Below are 24,353 nucleotides of genomic sequence, written 5' to 3'. Positions count from 1 at the left end.
ATGTAAAAGGTTTAAATATTTATTAGTATTCATTGACACCTTTACTGGTTGGATCGAGGCTTTTCCTATGAGGTCCGAAAAGGCAATTGAGGTTTCTAAATTCCTATTAAAGGAAATAATTCCTAGATTTGGGCTGCCTAAGAGCTTGCAGAGGGATAATGACCCATCTTTCACAGCAATGATTACCCAAACATATCTTCAGCCCTAGTAATTCAGTACCGCCTTCACTTGGCATGGAGGCCACAATCTTCAGGGACAGTAGAAAGAGCCAATCAAACTCTAAAAAGGACTCTTCCTAAACTATGCCAAGAAACATCATAAACCTGGTTATCTTTATTTCCCATAGCCTTGTTACTGATTCCAGCAGCCCCCAAGGGAAAGTTGCAGCTCAGCCATGTTGAAATAACATATAGAAGGCCTTTCTTAACTACAGACCTCCTAATAGACATAGATACTTTCAAGCTACAAAATTATGTAATCAACTTAGGACAAGTGCAAAATGCACTCCTTCAATATGGAAATCAAAGACTCCCTTCCCCCACTAAGGAAGAGACTCTGGTTACAACCCAGCCAGGAGATTGGGTTCTATAAACACTTGGAAGGAAGGATCCCCAGCAGATCAACTTTTCCCAAAATGGAAGGGACCCTATCAAGTTCTCCTTAGCACCCCAACTGCAGTTAAATGGGAATAAACAGCTGGGGCCATTTATCTCAAATTAAACCTGTCTCTTATAAAGTCCCACAGGCTGACAGAACACAAGAGACTGGTCCCACTTATTCCTGTGAGCCAACCAGTGACCTCTGGCTCCTGTTCAGAAGAAAAGAAAGGGCTGGGTAACGTAAGGATATGGATTGGCATTCTGCTTTTGAGTACAAGTTGGAATCATGCAGAGTAACTTATTTATCGAGTGGGCACAGGCTTTAGCCTCTACATAATCAGACCAACTGTTGGGTACGTGGAGAATTACCACTTCCCTCCGCTTCCAGATTGCCCTGGCATATTCAACCGACCAACCAAATTTATGGAGATTTTATTATGATTGGGAAACTGAATATTATAAATGTAGTCCCTCTTTTCCCATGTATCATAGCCACATAGGCCGTAGCCCCTTCCCCTCCTGTGGAGAGACAAGAAGGCACCTTTTTAATCTAATTAGGAAACAGCTAAACTCCATCCCAACTTTAGGTTATGCTATACTTGATGAACTTGGGCAAATGACAGCTGTTCAAGTGCAGGTATTGAGCAAAATGCCTCTGTGTTTTTTGTTTGTTTGTTTGTTTGTTTGTTTGTTTGTTTGTTTTTGAGACGGAGTCTCACTCTGTCGCCCAGGCTAGAGTGCAGTGGCACGATCTTGGCTCACTGCAACCTCTGCCTCCTGGGTTCAAGCCATTCTCCTGCCTCAGCCTCCCAAGTAGCTGGGACTACAGGTGCGTGCCACCACACCCGGCTAATTTTTTGTATTTTTAGTAGAGACAGGGTTTCACCGTGTTAGCCAGGATGGTCTCGATCTCCTGACCTCATGATCCACCTGCCTCGGCCTCCCAAAGTGCTAGGATTACAGGCATGAGCCACGGCACCCAGCCACACCTCTATGTTTTGAAAGGTGCAGTAATAGTCACCACCAGACTGGAACCCATGATACGGGATGGCTGCCACCTCAACAATGTAATCAGGCTGGAGTGCAGTGGTGCCATCAGGCTCACTGTAGTCTTGACCTCCCTGGCTCAAGCAATCATCCCACCTCAGCCTCCCAAGTAGCTGGGACTACAGGCATGCACCACCATGCCTGGCTAATTTTTTAAATTTTTATGCAGAAACGGATCTTGGCATGTTGCCCAGACTGGTCTTGAACTCCTGGGCTCAAGCAAACCTCCCTTAGCCTCCCCCAAATGCTGGGATTATAGGTGTGAGCCACTGCACCTGGCCAACAGAAATAATTTTGTCTCCTCAGGAAGTATGCTTGAGGAGTGGAGGAGAGGTAATATGATATAGTGGTGGATACATGGATTCTTATACCAGACTTGTGGAGTCCAAATCCTGGCTCTATCACTTACTAGGGATGTGACTCTGGATAGGTTTTTTTGTTTTTGTTTTTGTTTTGAGATGGAGTCTCGCCCCATCGCCCAGGCTGGAGTGCAATGGCACAATCTTGGCTCACTGCAACCTCTGACTCCCTGGTCCAAGCGATTCTCCTGCCTCAACCTCCCAAGTAGCTGGGATTACAGGCATGTGCCACCACGCCCAGCTAATTTTTGTATTTTTAGTAGAGACGGGGTTTCACCATGTTGGCCAGGATGGTCTCGATCTCCTGACCTCATGATCTGCCCACCTTAGCCTCCCAAAGTGCTGGGATTATAGGAGTGAGCCACTGCGCCCAGCTAGGTTATTTTATCTCTCTGTGCCTCAGTTTCCTCTACTGTGCAATAGGTATAATATGAGTGCCTACCTCAAATGGTTGTTACAAGGATTGCATGAGCTTTTAGTTCTAACATGCATAAGGCACATAGTGCTGTATAAGTGTTCAGTATATAAATAATAAAATTGCTGGGCACGGTGGCTCACACCTGTAATCCCAGCACTTTGGGAGGCCGAGGCAGGCAGATCATGAGGTCAGGAGATCGAGACCAGCCTGACCAATATGGTGAAACCCTGTCTCTACTAAAAATACAAAAATTAGCCGGGCCTGGTGGCGTGTGCCTGTAATCCCAGCTACTCAGGAAGCTGAGGCAGGAGAATCACTTGAACCCGGGAGGCAGAGGTTGCAGTGAGCCAAGCTTGCGCCACTGCACTCCAGCCTGCACGACAGAGTGAGACTCCATCTCAAAAAATAATAACAATAATAATAATAATAAAATTAACAAAAGGATCTTATTTCTGGCTGGGTTTGGTGACTCACGCCTGTAATCTCAGAACTTTGGGAGGTCAAAGAAGGAGCATCATTTGAGACTATGAATTCAAGACCAGCCTGGGCAATATAACAAGCCCATCTCTACAAAAAAAAAATTAATAAATAAAATTAAATAATAGAATCTTATTTCTTTCAAGCGGAGGAATATAATTGCTAAGAAAATAAAGCTAATAGACTGGAAAATAAGGTCAAAACAAACTCGTAGAATATAAAGTAAAATAGTGGCAGCCCCATACACATGGCATGACACCATTCGTGGGGGGAGAAAAGACTTTTTCTACCAGATACGCACATGTGTGTCAACTCATGGAAATGTGTCTAGAAGGATACCTGCCTCTGTGGAGGAGACTAGAATTGGAAATAACGATCAAGGGGAACTTCAGTTTTATCTTTAATATTTGAATATCCACTGTGAGAATGTATCTCTTTGTGGCTTATGAAATCAAGAACAAGTAATTTTTTGAAATAAAAATTTTAAAACAGGCCGGGTGCAGTGGCTCAAGTCTGTAATCCCAGCATTTTGGGAGGCCGAGGCGGGCAGATCATGAGGTCAGGAGTTCGAGACCAGCCTGACCAACATGGTGAAACCTCATCTCTACTAAAAATACAAAACTTAGCCGGGCGTGATGGCACGCACCTGTAATCCCAGCTACTCAAGAGGCTGAGGCAGGAAAATCGCTTGACCTGGGAGGCGGAGGTTGCAGTGAGCCGGGATTGCGCCATTGTACTCCAGCCTGGGTGACAGAACGAGACTCTGTCTCAAGAAAAAATTAAAAAACAAAGTGCCCAGGAAGTAGTGAAGAAGGGGTGAAGAGCTTTGCCATCTGGGAGTGAAGGGGAGGATCACAGAAAACGTGACATCAGAATTGAATCTTAAAGGAAGCACTGAGGTAGGAGCACAGCCGCTCATGCCTGTAATCCCAGCACTTCGGAAGTTGAGATGTGAAGATTGCTTGAGTTCCAGGAGGTCAGAGCTGCAGTGAGCCAAGATCATGCCACTGCATTCCAGCCTGGGTGACAGAGCCAGACCCTGTCTTGAAACAAAACAAAACAGAAAAAAAGGAGGTGTTGCTAAAGACATGGGCCCTTGAGAAGAACATTTTGTATCTGGAATTTGTGTCACCAGAGTTTGGGTGATGTGTTGGGTGGGGAGAGGAAAGGAGGACTGGGTAGATCAGGCTGCAAGGAAAGGGTTAGAGTTGGTTATCAAGGGCTTTCCGACCACATGAAGGAGGCTGAACTTTGTGGAGACAATTTTTTAAGCCACCCTAAGTAACATGATCACATCAGAAAAATCCTGTGTCAGCCATGTTGAGGGTGGATGGAGGGCAGGGAGTGACTGGTTTAGGAGGCTGCTAAATTGCCCAATCAAGAATTGCAAAATAGTGTCTACGTAAGGAGAGACAAAGCGGTTGATTTGAAAGATACTTAGGAGGAACAACAAACAATACTTGCTTCTCAGTATCTACCCCACCTTTTTGTGGTAACTGTCCCCTGCTTTGGGGACATCACCTTTTTTCACTTTTAGCCCTTGTGCTTTAGGCTCGAGGCTCTATGGGGAGGACAAGTGACCTAGGCTAAGGCATTAACGCAGGCCACCTTTCCTGGAGTAGCACATGACATTAATAAATCTAATCAGGCCATCAAGACCTGTCCTGGGACTTTTGTTTTGTTTTGCATTGTTTTAAATAGAGACAAGGTCTCGCTTTGTTGCCCAGGCTGGTCTTAAATTCCTGGCCTCATACAATTCTCCTGCCTTGGCCCCCCAAAGTGCTGGGATTACAAGCATGAGCCACTGTGCCTATCTTTGTCCCAGGACTTTTGTAAGTGAACTCCCTCCTGCTGGACCAAGCTGCATAATGATGGGAGCCTGTGCTGCCTGGAGTTGCCATGGACCCAGGATGGAGCTGATGCGGGGGAAAGTAGAGCCTATAGATGGATCCTAGTAGCATCTTTTGAGCCCAGAATTGAGCCATACCTTAGCTAGCTGTGCCTGTGGATTTATCATGAGCCAATGAGCCAGTGCTGGTGAGTTTTAAAAACTTTTTTTTTTTTTTTGAGAGGAAGTCTCACTCTGTCACCCAGGCTGGAGTGCAGTAGCGCGAACTCTGCTCACTGCAAGCAAGCTCCACCTCCTGAGTTCAAGTGATTCTCCTGCCTCATCCTCCCAAGTAGCTGGGATTATAGGCAAGTGCCACCATGCCCGGCTAATTTTCATATTTTCTGTAGAGATGGAGTCAGAACTCCTGACCTCAGGTGATCCGCCCACCTCAGCCTCCCAAAGTGCTGGGATTACAGGCGTGAGCCACCGCGCCTGGCTTAAAAACACTTTTTGATCTAATCCAGTTGGAGCTGGGTTTTCTGTTTAAACTGACTCCAAACTAAGAGTATTCACAGTACGTCCCTAATGATTAGCATTGGGAACAGGGATCATCTTTGAAATTCACTGCTCTTGGGCTGGTGTCTTGATGAGGATAGAAAACAAAACGATGTCCGTAGCCACTGTGGAGCCCCTCTTAGGGATCTGTGAACATCTTTTCTAATTTGCTGCGTTAGCAGAATCTAGGTATTAGAGACCTTAGAAGGAGTGGCTCGGAACAGTGACTGTCAGACATTGGGATCTCACAGGTTTCACAGGGCAACAAAATTCCAAAGAAAAATCTTACATTCCAAACTGGAATTGCCAAGTTTAAATTTTGTTGGGTAGAAATGCAAACAAACAAAACCACTACTTTCTACCCTCTTCATAACATCATGAAAGAGCTAATACTGTCACACACCCACAAGCAGAAAAGGTAATGGGTAGCAATGAAAGATAGCCTTTATAAAATGAATATATTTGGCTTTGTGAAAGACTCCCTCATACTCATTGTTCTCATTTTGTCTCAGACATGTGCACGCTTTTCACTTGCAATACCAATCTGCTAACTGGCCTCGTGGAGAATCCTGTACCCCTCAGTAATCTGCCCCCAGTCCTCAGCGCCCATCCTCATCCCTGGGACAGGGAGCATCTGGATAACACAGGGTTCTAGGGGGCCCCAGCAGGAAGAATGAAGAGCTGAAGCCTAGTAGGAAAATTGAAGATCCCAGGGAAAGACCTCACTGTTTGGGAAGGGAGGATCTAGCCAGAGAAGCCAGGCAGGGAGCACGTAGAACATAGACAGGCTTGGAAAAAACCTCCCCTTCCCACCACTGGCAGAGCCCAAGCAGCTGTCTCCCCAGCCCACTGCCTGAATAGGGATGCACAGAGCTCTGAGCACAGAGCGCTTCCAATGCTGAGTCAACACGAAGGTCCTGGGAGAGACTGGGGACTGCGAACAAGCAGGTTTCCCCCTCCAGAACAGTGACAGCCTTCTGGGGTACTCAGTGTCAACAGAGACTGGGGCGTGTACAGGAGCACGTACATGGCTCTGACCGCTCCTGTGCTGCAGGGAACAGTGGCTCATTCAGGTTAGCTCCAGTGGGGGAGGGGTGTTGGTGTAACTGTGACGGGATAGGATTCTTTCCCGCTGCACCGCTCACTGGAGCAGGTGCTTACCCTTCCACCCCATCAAGCCAGGCTAGTAGAAAGGAGTCTTTGACCAGTAAAAGACTCTGGTTAGATAAATACACACTGTAGTTGTGCAGTCAATATCAGAAAGTGCTCTCAAGTTCCAGTCTGATGGACCTGAACATCCCAGCCCTTCCCCTAAACACACACACACAAACACACACACACACACACACGTGTTGGAGACTGGATGGAACCAGTGGCTGATAGCAGGGACCCTGGGGTGGAGCACAAGGATAACGAGACCCAGGGGGATAACAAGGAGAATGAAAAAAGCAGGGAGGAAGGCCAGCGGAGAGGCGCTTCCCCATGCCCAAATCCGGAGGCAGAATGGACTGATAGGAAACGCAATGAAAAAAGAAAAGTGCTGTTTTGCACCATGTCCTGCACGCACAAATTCACAAAAGAGCTTTTCTATTTTCTGGCAATAGCCTCAGTCTTTCCACTCTTCTGATGCTAAGGGCTGAGTTAAGGGATTATGTAAACATGTACAGGTGACATCAAGGGAGCCAAAGAGTTCATGAACTAGAATCCTACTGCAGGAGGCCTCACGGAGTCTACAGCAAGAGTCAGTGACGGATTCAAAGAAGGGCCTTTGGCAAAACGAAGTCCTCAGGTCTTTGGTCAGGTGATCTGCCTGACCTTAACACAACACCACCTCTTTGCCCTTGTTAATTTCTTTCTGATGCTGCCAACACATGTATCTCTCCCTTACATCCCACCCAAGCTTCCCAAGTGACTCCAAGGTCTGGCCAACTCTGGACAATTATCTCAGTGGGGCTCCAAAGGCCACAGTCTCTGGCCAGGCTACAAATCACCTGACCTCAGGCTAAGTGCCCATCAGCTGTGGCAGAGAATGGCAGGGGAGGGGACTTATGGCTGCCTTGGATGTGGGCATGTGAGTGCAGCAGTCTCCCTTAGGTGTGCAGGGCAGGCAACCTGATTGACATGTCTGGTTCAGCTTGCATGCGTCCAGCTCTGTCTCCAAGGTGGCTCTCCAAGGAGCTTGGAGCACTATTGTCACCCCCAAGCGTTGTAGATTCCCAACCAATACACATCCAGTTATAGCTCTTGAACTTCATGTCTCTGAGGTCAAGTGTGGCTGAGTGACCTGAGATCTGACAGTCCCATGCTCCTGGGGGCCCAACTCCATATCAGAGAAGCTGGAGAACGTATGTCAAGTCATATGCACTGTGTTCTTTATTGAGATAGAAGTGGGGTGGGGAGGGTAGCCCATAGGCAGAGAAGTGAAAGGAGGGAGGAGTGGGAGCCATCTATTTCCCAACTCTGCCTTTCCTCCCAGCTGATGATGGTGGGGGTGTGGCCACCAGCCATGGGATTAAGAAGGAAGACCCCCCCCCGCTTAGATACAAGCACAGTGCTGCGTGAGAAGGTTGGGCACTGTCTCATACTTGAAAGAGTAACCTCCATCCGAGGTGGTGCAGACATGTAGGGGCCTCATGGTCCCTGGGAGAGCAGCACAGCAGGGCTGGGCCCCTGGCAGCAAGGAGTAGGGCTGGGCTGGGGTAGGGGGAGCCCCAGGGACTGGAAGGGACAGGTTTGGTGGGATGTGCAGCCCACAACCACCATGACAGTAGTGGAAGATGAAACTGGGAGGGTACACGATCCACCGTTCCCAGCCCAGCTCCTGGAAGGAGATGTTCAGTGCTACTCTGTGGCAGTTGGCATGGGCAGCCGGTTCCTCCGGAGGCCTCTGCAGCAGGCGCAGAGCAGAGGGAGACCAAGGCCAGGACATCAGGGGAGTTGAGCGTCGGGCTCTCTCCCCTCCACTGGGTGGTCTGGTCCGAGTGTGGGCCACCAGGAAGGGCGTGGCCTCAGGCCGGGCTGAGCAGGTACAGAGGGGACAGTGCAGCAGCAGCACCAGGACGGGGTGGGTCAGCAGAGAGAGAGCAGAGGTGGCCAGGTGCAGCACGGCCCAGCGAGGGGGAGCATGGCCCAAAGACATGGGCACAGCCACAGGTCCTCCCGGTGACAGTGCCAGCAGGCCTAGCAGGGGCTCAGAGCTATTGGAGGCTGCTGTGCCCTGCCTGTCCAGCCCGGTGTGGAACCACAGCTGGGCTGAAGTCACCTGGCGGCTGCGTGTATGCTGGGATGGCCGGAACATGTATCTGAAGAGGCCCTCCTCAGCCTCCTGGGCCAGCCCTCTGGCAGCTGACTTGTCCTCACAGCTGGCACCTGCAGGAGACAGAAGAAAAGGGAGAGGGCAGCCCTGACTGGCAGGACCTGGCACCCCTCCTCTTCAGCAGGAGGGATGTGGCCACCAGTCATGAGCCAATGATGGGCTGCACTCTGCTCCATGCCCTCCGGGACGTGGGGACTCTCCTGAGTTTTGGGAGAGCTTCTGTAGGCTTCCCATTTTTTAATTTCATCATGAAGGGACTTAAAAAAATAGAAGACATTGCCAACTTCTCTCTGAAGTGGTTTTACCAATTAACATGCCCATCAGCAGTGTGTAAGAGGCCCTCTCTCCACTTCACCAGCACTAAGAATTTGTATTAGACTTCAATGCTTACTCACCAGATAATGTGAAACAGTATCCTGAATGGTGTCTACATGGATGGTTGTTATATTACCTTTTTTTTTTTTTTTTTTGAGACAGAGTCTTACTGTGTCACCCAGGCTGGAGGGCAGTGGCATGATCACGGCTCACTGCAGCGTCTACCTCCTGGGCTCAAGCAATCCTCCCACTTCAGCCTCCTGAGTAACTGAGACCACAGGCGTGTGCTACCACACCTAGCTAACTTTTGTGGTTTTTGTAGAGACAGGGTCTCGCTATGTTGCCCAGGCTGATCTCAAACTCCTGAGCTCAAGCAATCTGCCTGCCTTCACCTTCCAAAGTGCTGGGATTATAGGCGTGAGCCATCACACCCAGCCATATTACCTTTTTTTTTTTTTTTGAGATGGAGTCTAGCTCTGTCGCCCAGGCTGGAGTGCAGTGGCGCCATCTCGGCTCACTGCAACCTCTGCCTTCCGCTCCGCCTCCCACGTTCAAGCAATTCTCCTGCCTCAGCTTCCCGAGTAGCTGGTGCCACCATGCCTGGCTAATTTTTTGTATTTTTAGTAGAGACGGGGTTCACCATGTTAGCCAGGATAGTCTCGATCTCTTGACCTTGTGATCCTCCTGCCTTGGCCTCCCAAAGTGCTGGGAGTACAGACGTGAGCCACCGCGCCCGGCCTATATTACTCTTTATATCTTTGGCATGTCAGGAATATTGTAGGATAAATTCTTTAAAATAATTCCATTTTTAAAAGACAGGTTTACACCAAAAAAAAAAAAAAAGAAGAAGAAGGAGGGAAAGGCAAGTGGGAAGGGGAAGCAAATGGAGAACAAGGAAGAGGGGGAAGAGAAGGAGGAGGGCTGTAACTCAGAACAGAGGGCAGTCCTTTCAAGAATGTGTAGTTGGCATCCTCACACTGACACACTCATAGACTATACTAATCATCCTGGAGCAGCACTCGTTCATGGACTGGCAATTGGAACTATACTGTTACATGGCTTCTCTCATTATCTAGTCACAATTGGTCCATTTTGCAGATAAGGAAAATGAGGCTTAGAGAGGTGAAATGACGTTCAACGACTAAGTGGCCAGGCTGGGATTTTGCCTGATCCCAAAGCCATCCTTCTCCCCACTGTGCTGCGAACGGACTGAAGTGAGGGAGGCAGGGGTCCTCTCTAAGAGAAAGGTGGACCAGATGACAAGAAAGCCCACCCACAGGAGGGCTTATCCGTTCAGTCAGTGGAACAAGGGGACACATATATGTTGAGACAGGAACTCAAGAGAAGATAGACTAGTTTTCCAGAAAAGTTTCCCAACTAATCTTTTGCCTGTATCTCTGATAGCTTCTCAGTGTCAGCTACCTGGGAGTAAAGAAACAGGGTTTGGAGCAGCGAGCAGAGGCAGGGATAGGAGGAAAGGTGGCAGGAAGGGGCTCAAGCCCAGATATCTCCATCTTTAGAGACCCCCGGTCTCCCAGCGCATACCTCCCAAATGCCTCCCACCTGCCATGCACTCTAGGTACAGCCTCTCACTTAATCCTGAGAGGTGGGCATTAGTCCATTTTACAGATGGGGAGACAGAAGCATAAGGAAGTTTAGTAACCGGCCTATTGCTGCAAAGCAACTGAGTAGCAGGACTGGGATTCAAACCCAGGTCCGCCTGGCCTGCAAACCCATGCTGTGCCTTGCTTTTTCTCAAAGTCATCCTGCCGGTTCCCCCACCCTCGTTACCTGTGGCTGGGAAAAGGATGGCTTGGGAGACATCCTCCTCTTCCTCGGGCTCAGAGCCCCTGTGTGTGAAGCCCCCCAGGGCATGTCTTCGGGGCAGCCGCCTGACTCCAGGGTCCCCACCTTCCCTGGTCACTGCAGGGGGCCCCAAGGCATCCAAGAACAGGGCCCTCACCTTGGCCAGAACAAGTTCCCGGGCCAGCTCCAGCCCCTGGCAGCTGTGCCCACCCTGTGGGGTCAGCAGCAAGAAGAGCAGTAGGTGCAGCACCATAGCTAACCTGGCCCTGCTAGTGGGGAATTCACACCCTGCCCCGTGCCCCTTCTGCCAGGGTCTGCCCAGGACCTTTCCACTCTCCCCTCCCCATCCCACACCCACCCTCTTCTACCCTTCTCACCCAGTCTTCCCCAGTCCTTTCCACGCCCCACAGTCCGAGTTGCCCCTGCCCGTGGCATTGAGACCTCCTATCTCTGACGCAGATGTCTGTGGCCATGAGCCTTATCTCCCACTCCCGCCAGGGATGTGGGGGAGGGGCTGGGAAGGATTTCGCCTCAAGCGACCTGACTCACACATGCAAACATACAACCCCTTCTCCCTACACACACACACACACACACTCACACACACACACTCTCTCACACACACACACTCTCACACACACACACATCCAGAGGTGACATCAGGTGGGACAGGAGCCTGGGAGCTGTAGCCGGCCAGCCCCGGAAAGTGTTATTTGTCAGGGAGACAAAGTGCATCACCCCTCAGACCTTCTGGGGCCCCTTTCAATAAGCAGCTGCTGGGCGGCCAGCCCTTGGGGGCAGGGCTGGAACCGGGGCTAGAACCGGGGCTAGGGCCGGGGGCAGGTGGTCCTGCCTGCTCTATACTTAGACCAGTGGAGCCAGTCTGGGCTCTTGTCCTCCAGCTGTGTCATCAGAGAATATTTTTGGGATTGGCAGCTGCAGGCGCCTCTGCCACTCAGGCCCAAGCCTGGCGGGCGGCTGGGGACCTGGCGGCTGGAGGTGGGAGGGAGGAGGGGGAAGAGGCCCAAGCTGTGGGAGGGGGCTGGGAAGAGAGGCTCCCAAGAGCAGGAAGCCAGGCAGCGGGCAGGGGAGGCTGCGGGGCCCCTCGCTGGAGAGGCAAACAGGAAGGACTGCCCCCTGAGCGCCAGGCTTCGGGCCCGGGAATCGCCGCCGCCGCCGCAGAGCTGCAGCTCGGGGCCGAGGGTAAGGAGGCGAGCCGGGAGCGGGAGGCCCGGGAGAGCTCCGCGGGTCCCCGCGCCCGGTCCCCAGCCGCGCCCCGACCCCGCCGCCCCGGGCCTCGGCTCGCCCTCCGCCCCCCCCCCCCCGCCCCCCCACCGTTCGCCGCTGCAGGCGGTCGGCCGCCGCGATGAAGGCGAGCTCGGGGGACCAGGGGAGCCCCCCGTGCTTCCTGCGCTTCCCGCGGCCTGTGCGGGTGGTAAGTGGCGCCGAGGCCGAGCTCAAGTGCGTGGTCCTGGGGGAGCCGCCGCCTGTAGTGGTGTGGGAGAAGGGCGGGCAGCAGCTGGCGGCCTCGGAACGCCTGAGCTTCCCGGCGGACGGCGCGGAGCACGGCCTGCTGCTGAGCGCCGCACTGCCCACCGACGCGGGGGTCTACGTGTGCCGCGCCCGCAACGCGGCCGGCGAGGCCTACGCGGCGGCCGCCGTCACCGTGCTGGAGCCGCCGGCCTCCGACCCCGAGCTGCAGCCCGCCGAGCGCCCGCTGCCATCGCCGGGGTCCGGGGAGGGCGCCCCGGTCTTCCTCACGGGGCCTCGATCCCAGTGGGTGCTGCGGGGGGCGGAGGTGGTGCTGACGTGCCGGGCGGGGGGCCTCCCCGAGCCCACACTGTACTGGGAGAAGGACGGGATGGCCCTGGACGAAGTGTGGGACAGCAGCCACTTCGCGCTCGAGCAGGGCCTCGAGGACGGCCCCGGCGCGAGCCTGGCACTGCGCATCCTGGCGGCTCGGCTGCCGGATTCCGGCGTCTACGTGTGCCACGCCCGCAACGCGCACGGCCACGCGCAGGCGGGGGCGCTGCTCCAGGTGCACCAGCCCCCCGAGAGCCCGCCCGCGGACCCCGACGAGGCCCCCGCGCCGGTGGTGGAGCCGCTCAAGTGCGCGCCTAAGACCTTCTGGGTGAACGAGGGCAAGCACGCCAAGTTCCGCTGCTACGTGATGGGCAAGCCCGAGCCCGAGATCGAATGGCACTGGGAGGGCCGCCCGCTGCTCCCGGACCGCCGCCGCCTCATGTACCGCGACCGCGACGGCGGCTTCGTGCTCAAGGTGCTCTACTGCCAGGCCAAGGACCGTGGGCTCTACGTCTGCGCCGCGCGCAACTCGGCGGGCCAGACGCTCAGTGCCGTGCAGCTGCACGTGAAAGGTACGGCGGAGCCCGGGGCCTAGGGAGGGGCCTCGAGTGTCCTCCGAGGCCCTCCGAACTCCAGCCCTCCTCGGTGCCCAGCGCTGCCCCCAAGACTGGAGGAGAGGTGGTCCGCGGGAATATTAAAATACCAAACCCGCCCGCCTCTCACTCCCCAGGGATTCGGATTTGGTAGGTCTCCAGGGTACTCAGGAACTTCTTAGCAAACTCCTTAAATAATTCCGAGGCAGATGGTGGAACACCACTAAGGAGTGATTGATGTACAAATCCGGAGGGCCCTAGAACTCTTCTTCCCTAGTGGTTTTCAACGTCTTTGTTATTTTACTCCTCCTTCCCCAGCTGAATTCACAACCAGAGCCCCAATATATGAGACAGATAAAGGAGTAGTTTATGGGCGTAAATTGCTGAGTCTACGTATATAACAGGTACTTCTAAACCATCAGTGAGAATAAGGAGGCTATTTTATTGAATACAGGAATTTGAAGTAAAGGCTGCATTCATGAGACCAGGCTCTGAACCCTGTGGGGACGGCCTGGCTGCATCTGTCACCTTGAGAAACAAGTGATTCAGTGGAAAGCTAGACTTGAGGGAGGACAAATGTCCTGCGTGTTTTTACTATTCTTTGATTAAACTGCTCCCCACGTTTGCAAGAAGAGGAAGGTGAAGGAGAGAAGGTTTATATTTCAAAGTTGAATCACCAACAATATCCAATAAATGGTTACATTCTCATAAACAGAAAATTCCAAAGGAAAAAAAAGCACACCCCAAACTCACCAGAAGGTAACGCTCCCCATAATAGGATTTCATCACAACGCAAAAGATTACACCTGCACTAGTTATTGTCCAGTTTTTTCTCTTAGAGGAAAAAAAAGTTGGTAAATTCTCCTGAGTCCTGCCTGGCATGCAATCAAGCATGTTGCCCCCAGGCTGCGGTGGTGGCCTCACTGTCACAGTTCAATGCTCACAGATTCGTCAGGTTGGTGCTGATCTGGACCTCCATCAGGAAAGAAAAGCCCGGAGGGAAGGCTAGAGGAGCTTCCCCGAGTTGCATACACACACACACACACAAACTTGCTTCTCCAGCAGCCCTAGTTAATCCTCTGGTTTCCAACATCCTGTTTTCTTTTCTTTTCTTTTCTTTTCTTTTTGAAATACACTTTTGAAAAAGGTTAAAATAGCTAGGCACGGTGGCTCATCCTGTAATCCCAGCACTTTGGGAGACTGAGGTGGGCGGATCACTTGAGGTCAGGAGTTCGAGAACAGCCTGGCCAACATGGCGAAACCCCATCTCTACTAAAAATACAAAATCATTAGCCAGGCGTAGTGGCGCCTGCCTATAATCCCAGCTCTACTTGAGAGGCTGAGGCACCAGAATTGCTTGAACCCGGGAGGTGGAGGTTGCAGTGAGCCGAGATTGCGCCACTGCACTCCAGCATGGGCAACAGAGCGAGACTCCACCTCAAAAAAAAAAAAGAGTTAAAATATTTTAAATTCTACTCAGACCCTTGCGGAATATGTGAAATGACTGGGGGGTGCCCAGGGAACAGTTTGGAAATCACCAATCTAGGGCCTGGAGGGCCCCAGGGAACAGTTTGGAAATCATCAATCTGGTCCAACCCCTTCTCTCCCTTTCCCCATTTTACAAGTAAGGAGACTGAGGCCCAGAAGCATTGAAATGGACTTGCTTAAGGTGATGTGGCTAGTGTCAGGGCTGGATGAGAACTCAGCTCATCTTAGGAACCACCACTTCCCTTCTGGTAGTTTTCTGTGATTCCACAGCGCCCGCTGGCTCTGCATGAAGAGCACACAGCATGAGCTAATGCACTTCTAGGTATCCTACTCCTAGTCTGGGCCTTCTCCAGAGCCCTCTCTTGTCTCTCTCTCCTCTCTCCACAGAGCCCCGCCTCCGGTTCACACGGCCCCTGCAGGACGTGGAGGGCCGTGAGCACGGGATTGCCGTGCTGGAGTGTAAAGTACCCAACTCCCGCATCCCCACGGCCTGGTTCCGTGAGGACCAGCGGCTGCTGCCCTGCCGCAAGTACGAGCAGATCGAAGAGGGCACTGTCCGGCGCCTCATCATCCACAGGCTGAAGGCAGACGATGATGGTATCTACCTGTGCGAGATGCGGGGCCGGGTGCGCACCGTGGCCAACGTCACAGTCAAAGGTCAGCTGGCCCGTGGGGAAGAGGCTGAGGCGGAGGCAGGCAGGTGCTCAGATTCCAGGTTGATGGATTCCTGTCCGCATCTCAGGGCCCATCCTGAAGCGCCTGCCCCGGAAGCTCGACGTCCTGGAAGGAGAGAATGCTGTGCTGCTAGTGGAAACTCTAGAGGCTGGGGTCGAGGGACGCTGGAGCCGTGATGGGGAGGAGCTGCCGGTCATCTGCCAGAGCAGCTCAGGCCACATGCATGCCCTGGTCCTTCCAGGGGTCACCCGAGAGGATGCTGGCGAGGTCACCTTTAGCCTGGGCAACTCCCGTACCACTACGCTTCTCAGAGTAAAATGTGAGGGCAGGAAGGCCTCTGGACAGGCGAGGCAGGGCAGGAGGTTGGCCAGATGCCGGAGCTGGGTTGGTGAAGTAGATTTAAGGTGGAAGGGCTGTGGAGGCCCGAGCAAGGCCGGAACACATCCCCGCCTTGGTTTCAGGTGTCAAGCACAGTCCCCCAGGACCCCCCATATCGGCAGAGATGTTCAAGGGCCACAAGAACACGGTCCTGTTGACCTGGAAGCCTCCCGAGCCAGCTCCCGAGACCCCATTCATCTACCGGCTGGAGCGGCAGGAAGTGGGCTCTGAAGACTGGATTCAGTGCTTCAGCATCGAGAAAGCCGGAGCCGTGGAGGTGCCGGGTGACTGTGTGCCCTCCGAGGGTGACTACCGCTTCCGCATCTGCACAGTCAGCGGACATGGCCGTAGTCCCCACGTGGTGTTCCACGGTTCTGCTCACCTTGGTGAGTTGGTCCTGCCAGACCCACCCATCACTTCTCCTCCCTTCCCCAGCCCTCAGTGCTGGTCCTCTCACAGGCCTGCCATCCGCCAGCCTCTGCCCTCTGCCACACCTTCTAGTTCTGACAGCTGCACTCTGTCCCTGCCTCAGTGCCCACAGCTCGCCTGGTGGCAGGTCTGGAGGATGTGCAGGTATACGACGGGGAAGATGCCGTCTTCTCCCTCGATCTCTCCACCATCATCCAGGGTACCTGGTTCCTTAATGGGGAAGAGCTCAAGAGTAACGAGCCGGAGGGCCAGGTGGAACCTGGGGCCCTGCGGTACTGTATGGAGCAGAAGGGTCTGCAGCACAGACTCATCCTGCATGCCGTCAAGCACCAGGACAGCGGTGCCCTGGTCGGCTTCAGCTGCCCTGGTGTGCAGGACTCAGCTGCCCTCACAATCCAAGGTTGGTGCCAATGGGGACCTGAGTGGGCAGAAAGGGTCAAGACACAGAAGTCCTGTTGGCAAAATGAGGCAGATGCTGTTTTTATTTCTTGTTTCTGGGCCAGGAGAGCAAGGAGCATCCATGATGGGCTGAGGTTGAGGGCTCAGAGGTCCGGAAGGCCAATTTCAACCCACATGCACATCCAGGGCACCCCTTGTTATCTTGATATATGTCAGCATCATATCCCAGTTCTCTGGAGTGCTTTGTGGTTTACAGAATCCTGTCACATTTGTCATCTCATTTGAAAGACACAGACCCTGGCTGCTAGTCCCTGCCTGCCTCCTGCCATGTTGTCTAATTGTTGACATTGTCATCGCAACTTTCTACGTGCCAGGCACAGTCCTAATCACCTTACATACATTAACACAATCTTCTCAATGGCCCTATAAGATAGGTTCTTTTTTTTTTTTTTTTTGAGATAGAGTCTCACTCTGTCACCCAGGCTGGAGTGCAATGGCGCGATCTCGGCTCACTGCAATCTCCACCTTGTGGGTTCAAGAGATTCTCCTGCCTCAGCCTCCCGAGTAGCTGGGACTACAGACGTGCATCACAATGCCCGGCTTGTTTTTGTATTTTAGTGGAGATGGGGCTTCGCCATGTTGGCCAGGCTTATCTCAAACTTAAGATAGGTTCTTTTGACATTCCCATTTTATAGCTGGGGAAACAGGCACAGATACGTTAAGTGACTTGCTCAAAGTACGGAGCTAATGAGCACAGGTGCTGAATTATGAACCCAGGCAGTCGGGCTCCTGATCACACTGTGCCACCTGTTGAAAGGGGGAAGGAGGGGAATGAGGCATCCCTGAGGAGAACAGCTGGAGGTGGGGCGCTCAAAGTTCAAGGATCACGCTAGCATTTGCCATGTCACCATTGCTGGAGTTTGTAAGACCAATCAAGGAATCTGTCGGCACCCATGCACGGGGTCTTGGGGTGATTCACTGTCAGCATCGCAGGCAGAGGGGCCAGGTGAGACCTGACCAGCAACCAGAGCAGCATTTCCAAAATGGGATCCCAGTTCACTGACATCAGAACCACCTGGAGGGCTGGTTTATAATGCAGATTTCCTGGCCCCTGCATGCTTGGGAATCCAAGAATTCTGCATTTTTAGCAGGCTCCCTAGGAATTCTTATGCACAGCCAAAGCACTGCTCTTAAGGGTTGGTGTGTAAGCCTAAGCCTATTTTTAAAAACCCCAACAACAGCAGTTGTTCCCTCTGATGCATCCGACACTGAGCCCATGCACCGGAGGGAGGGGTGCTTATCTGTACTTCTCCCCACACAGAGAGCCCGGTGCACATCCTGAGCCCCCAGGACAAGGTGTCATTGACCTTCACAACCTCAGAGCGGGTGGTGCTGACTTGTGAGCTCTCAAGGGTGGACTTCCCGGCAACCTGGTACAAGGATGGGCAGAAGGTGGAGGACAGCGAGTTGCTGGTGGTGAAGATGGATGGGCGCAAACACCGTCTGATCCTGCCTGAGGCCAAAGTCCAGGACAGTGGCGAGTTTGAGTGCAGGACAGAAGGGGTCTCGGCCTTCTTCGGCGTCACTGTCCAAGGTCAGGAAGCATGCCAGCCTTGGCTCCTCCAGCCAAGGCTGATTGTGGGGCCGCATAAGCCATGCCCTCTGGTCTGCTGCCTACTTGGGGGAGTCCTTTACAGGGAGAGTCCAGTGGCCCAGGGGACATGTTTCAGATAACTCTGCACTTGCTTTTTTGGTTTTTTTTTTTTTTTTGGAGACAGGCTCTCACTCTGTTGCCCTGGCTGGAGGGCAGTGGCGTGATCTCAGCTCATTGCAACCTCCGCCTCCTGAGTTAAAGCGATTCTCTCACCTCAGCCTCCCAAGTAGCTGGGACTACAGGTGCGCGCCACCATGCCCAGCTAATTTTTTTATTATTTGGTAGAGACAGTTTCACTATGTTGGTTAGGTCACCCCTGACCTCAAGTGATCTGCCCGCCTCAGCCTCCTAAAATGCTGGGATTATAGGTGTGAGCCACCATGCCTGGCTTGCTTTCTTTCTTTCTTTTTTTAAGATGAGGGTCTCACTGTTGCCCAGGCTGGCCTTGAACTCCTGTGCTCAAACGATCCTCCTTCCTCAGCCTCTTGAGCAGCTGGGATTATAGGTGTGTGCCACGCACAGCGTGACTTTGCCTCCTAAACCCCTGATACACTAACACTGTCTCGCTGTCCACATAGCCTCTGCTGGGTTGGGTGGGGGAACAAAATGCAATTAAGGGGAGGAAAGATGGGAGCAAACACTTTTTGGACACTTACTCTGAGCCAAGCACTATGCTAAGTATTTTCAATACACACTCTTTCATTTAATCTTCACAACTCGATGAGGGGCAATATATCTCCAGTTCACAGGCAAAGAAACAGAGGCTGTAAGAGGTTATGTGACCTCCGTCACACCATAGCTTGGCAACACACACAGGATTGTTCTGTTCCTGCTGCCTCAGATAGAGTCAAACAGAAGCATCGAGTGCAGTCACCCCGTGGTTCTCACAAGGCAGTCCGTAGGCTGGCTGCTTTAGGAAGCTCCTGGAAGCTGGTTATAAATCCCTGGACTGTCCAGAGCCCCAGTATCCAGGGTGGAGCCTGAAGATCCTTTCCTAACAAGTGCAGACTCTCTGAGAGAGCAGCTTGGGAACCATGGATCCCACTCATCTCACTGAGTGGGAGTCCTGTTTTCCACACTGTGGCCCCTGCCTGAATGCACCCAGTGACAGGGAACCCACTACCTGGAGAGTGGCTGTCTCACTGTTGCCACTTGTTGGATCATCCTTCACCTCCTGCCCACCCTGGGGTCTTTCTCGTAATAGAGGCAGTAAGCATGGCCCTGATGTGACTTGTGACAGTGACCTCCCTTCAGCCTAGACAAATGGTGGCTGCCACTCTGTGAACTCTCTGTGCTTCCTTCTCTCCATGTACTCACCCCGCCACCTCTGATCCTTTGGGGACCCACAGAGCACTCTGGTGCCACATGATCTCCTGCCATGCCTCACCTGCCATGCCCTCAGTATTCCTTGTCATTGTCCCTGAGTCCCTACACAGCAGGACCTTAGCCCTCATCCAGTGTCCTCTTGTGCAGAAACAGTGTCTCCTGGCCACACAGCTAGTTTGGACTCATTGTGCGGGGGTGTCTGTGTGATGCCATCTCTGCTTCCCACCCAGATCCTCCCGTGCACATCGTGGACCCCCGAGAACATGTGTTCGTGCATGCCATAACTTCCGAGTGTGTCATGCTGGCCTGTGAGGTGGACCGAGAGGACGCCCCTGTGCGTTGGTACAAGGACGGGCAGGAGGTGGAGGAGAGTGACTTCGTGGTGCTGGAGAATGAGGGGCCCCATCGCCGCCTGGTGCTGCCCGCCACCCAGCCCTCAGACGGGGGCGAGTTTCAGTGCGTCGCTGGAGATGAGCGTGCCTACTTCACTGTCACCATCACAGGTGGGGGGCCAGGTGGGCCTCAGAGGCACAGGGGAAGGTGCCCCTGCTCCCGCTGGGACAGCTGCCACACCTTCACTCCTGGGCCACTGTTCCCCGCCCCTACTGCCCTCCCCCTGGCAGATCGGACCTCCTCCCTTTTTCCTCAAGCTATGGTCTAGTCACACTCAGGAAACGTGTTATCATAAGCACACTGGTCTTGGCTAAGGAAGCCTGGCTTTCTCTATTCTCCTGAAAACCTGTACCAAGGGAAATCTCTGGGGACAGTGAGTCTATTGCAGGGTAGGGCAGAGTCTAGGGCCGGTGGTCTCAGGCACTAGAGGGGCAAAAAAATCTTGGAGGAGGAGACCCCCAGCTCCTCCTCCCAACCCTCCTCTCATCAGTTCCACCCTTCATACCGTCCCTGTCCCAACCCAGAGAATGTGGAGCGTTTCTACAGCCGAGGCTGACCCCGTGGTCCCCTCTGTGCAGCTCCTGCGCAGCAGAAAGTCTGCTGTGCTTTTGTGACAGCTGTATTCATGTGTCTCTAGCTGTGAGTAACTGTCAGCTGCTGTGAGATTTGGTCTCAGGAAGGTCCCTCTTCAACACATGGCCTACTTTCCAGGGGTAGGGAACACAACAGGGTCAGGGAGGGCGGCAGGGCACACCCCTCATGCCCGGCAGTGGCTGTCCCTGTCCTCCAGACGTCTCCTCGTGGATCGTGTATCCCAGCGGCAAGGTGTATGTGGCAGCCGTGCGCCTGGAGCGTGTGGTGCTGACCTGTGAGCTATGCCGGCCCTGGGCAGAGGTACGCTGGACCAAGGATGGAGAGGAGGTGGTGGAGAGCCCCGCGCTGCTCCTGCAGAAGGAAGACACTGTCCGCCGCCTGGTGCTGCCCGCTGTCCAGCTCGAGGACTCCGGCGAGTACTTGTGTGAAATTGACGATGAGTCGGCCTCCTTCACTGTCACCGTCACAGGTGTGGGCCCAGCCCAGCTCCCCGGGGTCACAGAGACAGCCCTGAGCCCTGGAGGAGCTGGCCACATAGCCCCAGCTAGCACCCCGGGGAGGAGGGAGGTGTGGGCTGCAGGTGCATGTGCCAGGGTTCTTGCTGAGATGAGCCCAGGGCCCCTATTCAAGGAAACAAGCCCCTCCCCAGTGCCCAAGGCCAGGCCTAGCTCTGCTCCACAGCTCATTTACTGAGCACTTTCCCTGAATCAGGCACTGGGAGTAGCAGGTGAGTAATGCAAACACGGTCCCTATTCTGAATGAGCTGCCAGGCTAGGTGAGGAGGCAGCTGTTAACCAGGGGTCGCAAACGGGCAGTCCTGGGGCCCTGCGCATTCCACACATGTGCTTTGTTTGGTCTGCAGAGTCTTACCAAAGTCAGGACAGTTCAAATAACAATCCGGAGTTATGCGTCCTCTTGAAAAAGCCGAAGACCCGGCGGCTCTGGTCCCGCTTCCCCCCATGGCGACGAACAGCTGGCACTGAGTAGCAGCTGCCCCCATAGTTTGGGGCCCACATTCCTCTGTCCCACCTCCCTGCCATTGCTTTTTGCCTCTCCCCAGACTGCTTCAGCCGCTAACCTAACCTGGCCCCTGTGGGCATTTGAGTTTGCGACCCCTGTGTTAAACCAATAAACATGCAAATAAATGTACAGTGACACCTGGTGATAAGTACTGTGAGGGCCAAGGGCAGAGGGCTCAAGAGCACAGAGCAGGAGGGTCAGGGAGGGCCTCGGAGAAAGTCACCCTTCCACACACAGGAGCCAGCAGCACGCAGACACGGCCGCTTCCCTCTAGGACTGCACAGCCTGGCAGGAAAGCCAGACGCATTCCAGGATCTTAGAGCATGGGTTGTTGAGGGCCACTCTAGGGACCCTGGGGCTGGGAGACACCACCCTGGCCAGGCAACAGGAAGTGCTTTCAAAGCTGATACTGGAGCTAAGTGGGGTGGGGTGTGGGAGAATATTCAAAGTGGGAGAAGCACAGGACAACTGTGGAAGTGACGGAGGTTCAGTGCCGGAGACCTCGGGGTGATGGCTCACAGCGCCCAGCCCAGTGTGTGTCTGGGGCTGGGGGTCCATAGGGCTAGGCAGCTCTGGGTGGCACAGAACCCCAGTGGCTGCACTGGAGCCCCCATCCTACTGCGGCCACAGTCCTGTCCTCTCCCAGCCTGCCCTGAAAGTCACGCCCCATGCAGAGCTGTTTAGGGCCCCCCTGCTCCCTGCACCCCAGCTAATGCACTCTACACACACAAGCCCACAATGCCTAAGAGGCCTTCTGCACATATTCTGCCCTGTCATAATCATCTTCACCCTCTCCCACCCAGCCATGGCCAGACAGAATGGCCACAGCCACACAAACTCCAGCCCATGCTCAGGCTCTTCACAAACACCAGTCTCTTCACAGGGAAGTTCACACAATCACCACCTCTGCTCTAGGCCAGAGCGAATCAAGTCTGACACCAAGCTGAGGTCCCGGGGCTGGGCAGCCACCCGGTCCCATCACTGCACCCTGTCCTCACCCCACTGCCCTCATCACCTTCCCCACTCCTCAGGCAGCTGCATTCTGGTCTCTCCTGGCCTTGCTCGGCCCCAGAGGACCAGCCTGCATCCCCCAGACCCTTAGAGCAAGCAAGCCCATGGGGGAGGTGGGTTGTGTGGCTCAAGGCAGGAGTCTCCGTGGAGGCTGGGGGGCTGAGTGGGAGCTTGTGGTTACCTCGGCCCATGCATGCCCCTATAAACCACCCCCAGCCCCCACCCCCCCACCCCTGGCCCCTGATTGGGAAGCTAGCAGTTCCTCAGCCCAGCCACCAGGGGGCCAGAGGCTAATGGAGCACTAGTCGCCCCAAAACTTGAAGATTCTGGGGGGACCTGGGGGCAGCGGGGGTGTGGGCAGGCCTGGGCTCCATGCGCTGGTCACCTCTAATATTGACATGGTTCCCTTTCTGCAGAGGAGTGACCAGAACTTGGAGATGAGCTCCCAGAATCAGCATTTAGCACCCCTGGGGAACTCTCAGACAGACGTTGAATGCAAAAAGCATTACTGAGTTCCTGCAAGTCTTGGCTTGGAATTCCTGCCACTACCTGTGGGGTCTGAGCCTCCCTTTAACAGAGGGTATTTCCTCCTCCTGCCCCAGAGTGGGTGTAGCCAGCTGTGACCTTAAGAAAGTTGTATAACCACTCTGTGCCCAGTCCCTTATATGGAAAATGGGGACAAAACACTACCTTCCTCTTAGGATTGCCATGAGAGTTAAATGTTTCAAGTGCTTGGGACTGTTCCTGGACCTTAGGAAGTGTCATGTCAATGTTTGCTATTGCAGATCCACCATCCCTTATCCATAGTTCCAAAATTCCAAAACTCTCAAAATCAAAAGGCTTTTTGTAAGTTTTGTATTCCAAGTCATTTCAGGAAAACCTGAGCTTGATTGCTCTGAAGCTATTTCTATGCTTTAATTATCCTGCCGAGGGTGAATATAGCTATAGCTGTATATCTATAAGATATGAGTGTCTTATAGATACATTCTTACATCTATAAGATTCTGTATCTTTCAATCTATCCTGCTTAGGGTGAATGTAATATGTGTTATACCACAGACATGTTAACATGACTGATGAAGGGGGAGGCTCCCGTGGGGGCTGAGGAAGGTATGTGATAGATGAGAAACACATCATTTCTGGAATCCAAAGCATTCTGGATTCTGTAACGCCCTCTGGCCCCAGGGATTTCAGAGAACAAACTGTGGACCTATTATTGCTTATTATTATTTTACTTATTATTCTCATTATTATGTGGGTGATAGGGACTTCATGCTGCCGAATGGCTCCAGAGAGACTGACGGTGAGCTTGTGACAGGCTGTGGTTGTCCCCACCCTGCAGAACCCCCAGTGCGGATCATATACCCTCGCGATGAGGTGACCTTGATCGCCGTGACCTTGGAGTGTGTGGTGCTGATGTGTGAACTGTCTCGGGAGGATGCCCCTGTGCGCTGGTACAAGGATGGGCTGGAAGTGGAGGAGAGCGAGGCCCTGGTGCTGGAGAGGGATGGGCCACGCTGCCGCCTGGTGCTACCTGCTGCTCAGCCCGAGGACGGGGGCGAGTTTGTATGCGATGCTGGAGATGACTCGGCCTTCTTCACTGTCACTGTCACAGGTGGGCAGTCTCTGCAGCACACAGAGGAGGTAGAGAGGTAGGGGGCTAAGGGACAGACACCCACCTAGCCCCACCTCCCCCACCCCATCCCCAGCCTTCCCCTTATCCAGCTTCCTTGTGTTTGGCCATCAGAATCCTGCTTAGCCACATCAGGTCAGGACCAGAGGCCTGGTGGGAGGGTGCCCAGCAATTAGAACCATTCGTTCATTCATCCATTCAATACTCATTGAGCAACTACTATGTGCTTGGCAC

General features: G+C 53.4%; 2 protein-coding genes across 6 annotated transcripts in view; one reads left to right on the top strand and one right to left on the bottom strand.

Annotated features, from left to right (window-relative positions):
• Nucleotides 1-7,636: 7,636 nt before the first annotated feature.
• Nucleotides 7,637-11,136, bottom strand: INHA (inhibin subunit alpha). The gene is made up of 2 exons (XM_001148064.6): nt 10,709-11,136; nt 7,637-8,655 (listed from the first exon to the last, which is right to left on the bottom strand). Exons 1-2 carry the CDS (start codon nt 10,974-10,976, stop codon nt 7,823-7,825), a joined length of 1,101 nt encoding a protein of 366 aa, XP_001148064.1. The 5' UTR covers nt 10,977-11,136; the 3' UTR covers nt 7,637-7,822.
• Nucleotides 11,137-11,783: 647 nt separating this feature from the next.
• Nucleotides 11,784-24,353, top strand: part of OBSL1 (obscurin like cytoskeletal adaptor 1) — a 23,138-nt gene continuing 10,568 nt past the window's right edge. For 2 of the 5 annotated variants that reach the window (XM_054679404.2, XM_054679405.2), the window contains exons 1-9: nt 12,032-13,098; nt 14,995-15,264; nt 15,350-15,601; nt 15,744-16,046; nt 16,193-16,489; nt 17,810-18,082; nt 19,699-19,971; nt 20,652-20,924; nt 23,829-24,101. In XM_054679404.2, coding sequence (XP_054535379.1) covers nt 12,090-13,098; nt 14,995-15,264; nt 15,350-15,601; nt 15,744-16,046; nt 16,193-16,489; nt 17,810-18,082; nt 19,699-19,971; nt 20,652-20,924; nt 23,829-24,101 — 3,223 coding nt within the window. In that variant the 5' untranslated portion in view covers nt 12,032-12,089. Of the gene's footprint in view, nt 13,099-14,994; nt 15,265-15,349; nt 15,602-15,743; nt 16,047-16,192; nt 16,490-17,809; nt 18,083-19,698; nt 19,972-20,651; nt 20,925-21,317; nt 21,605-23,828; nt 24,102-24,353 lie in introns of those variants that run through there. The other 3 variants (XM_003309468.6, XM_516111.7, XM_016950570.4) reach the window with 3 other exon arrangements.

The sequence above is a fragment of the Pan troglodytes genome, chromosome 13 (genome assembly GCF_028858775.2).
Source record: "Pan troglodytes isolate AG18354 chromosome 13, NHGRI_mPanTro3-v2.0_pri, whole genome shotgun sequence".
Lineage (NCBI taxonomy): Eukaryota > Metazoa > Chordata > Mammalia > Primates > Hominidae > Pan > Pan troglodytes.
Note: the sequence above shows the minus strand (reverse complement) of the source record. Positions and strands in the feature narration are given on the sequence as shown.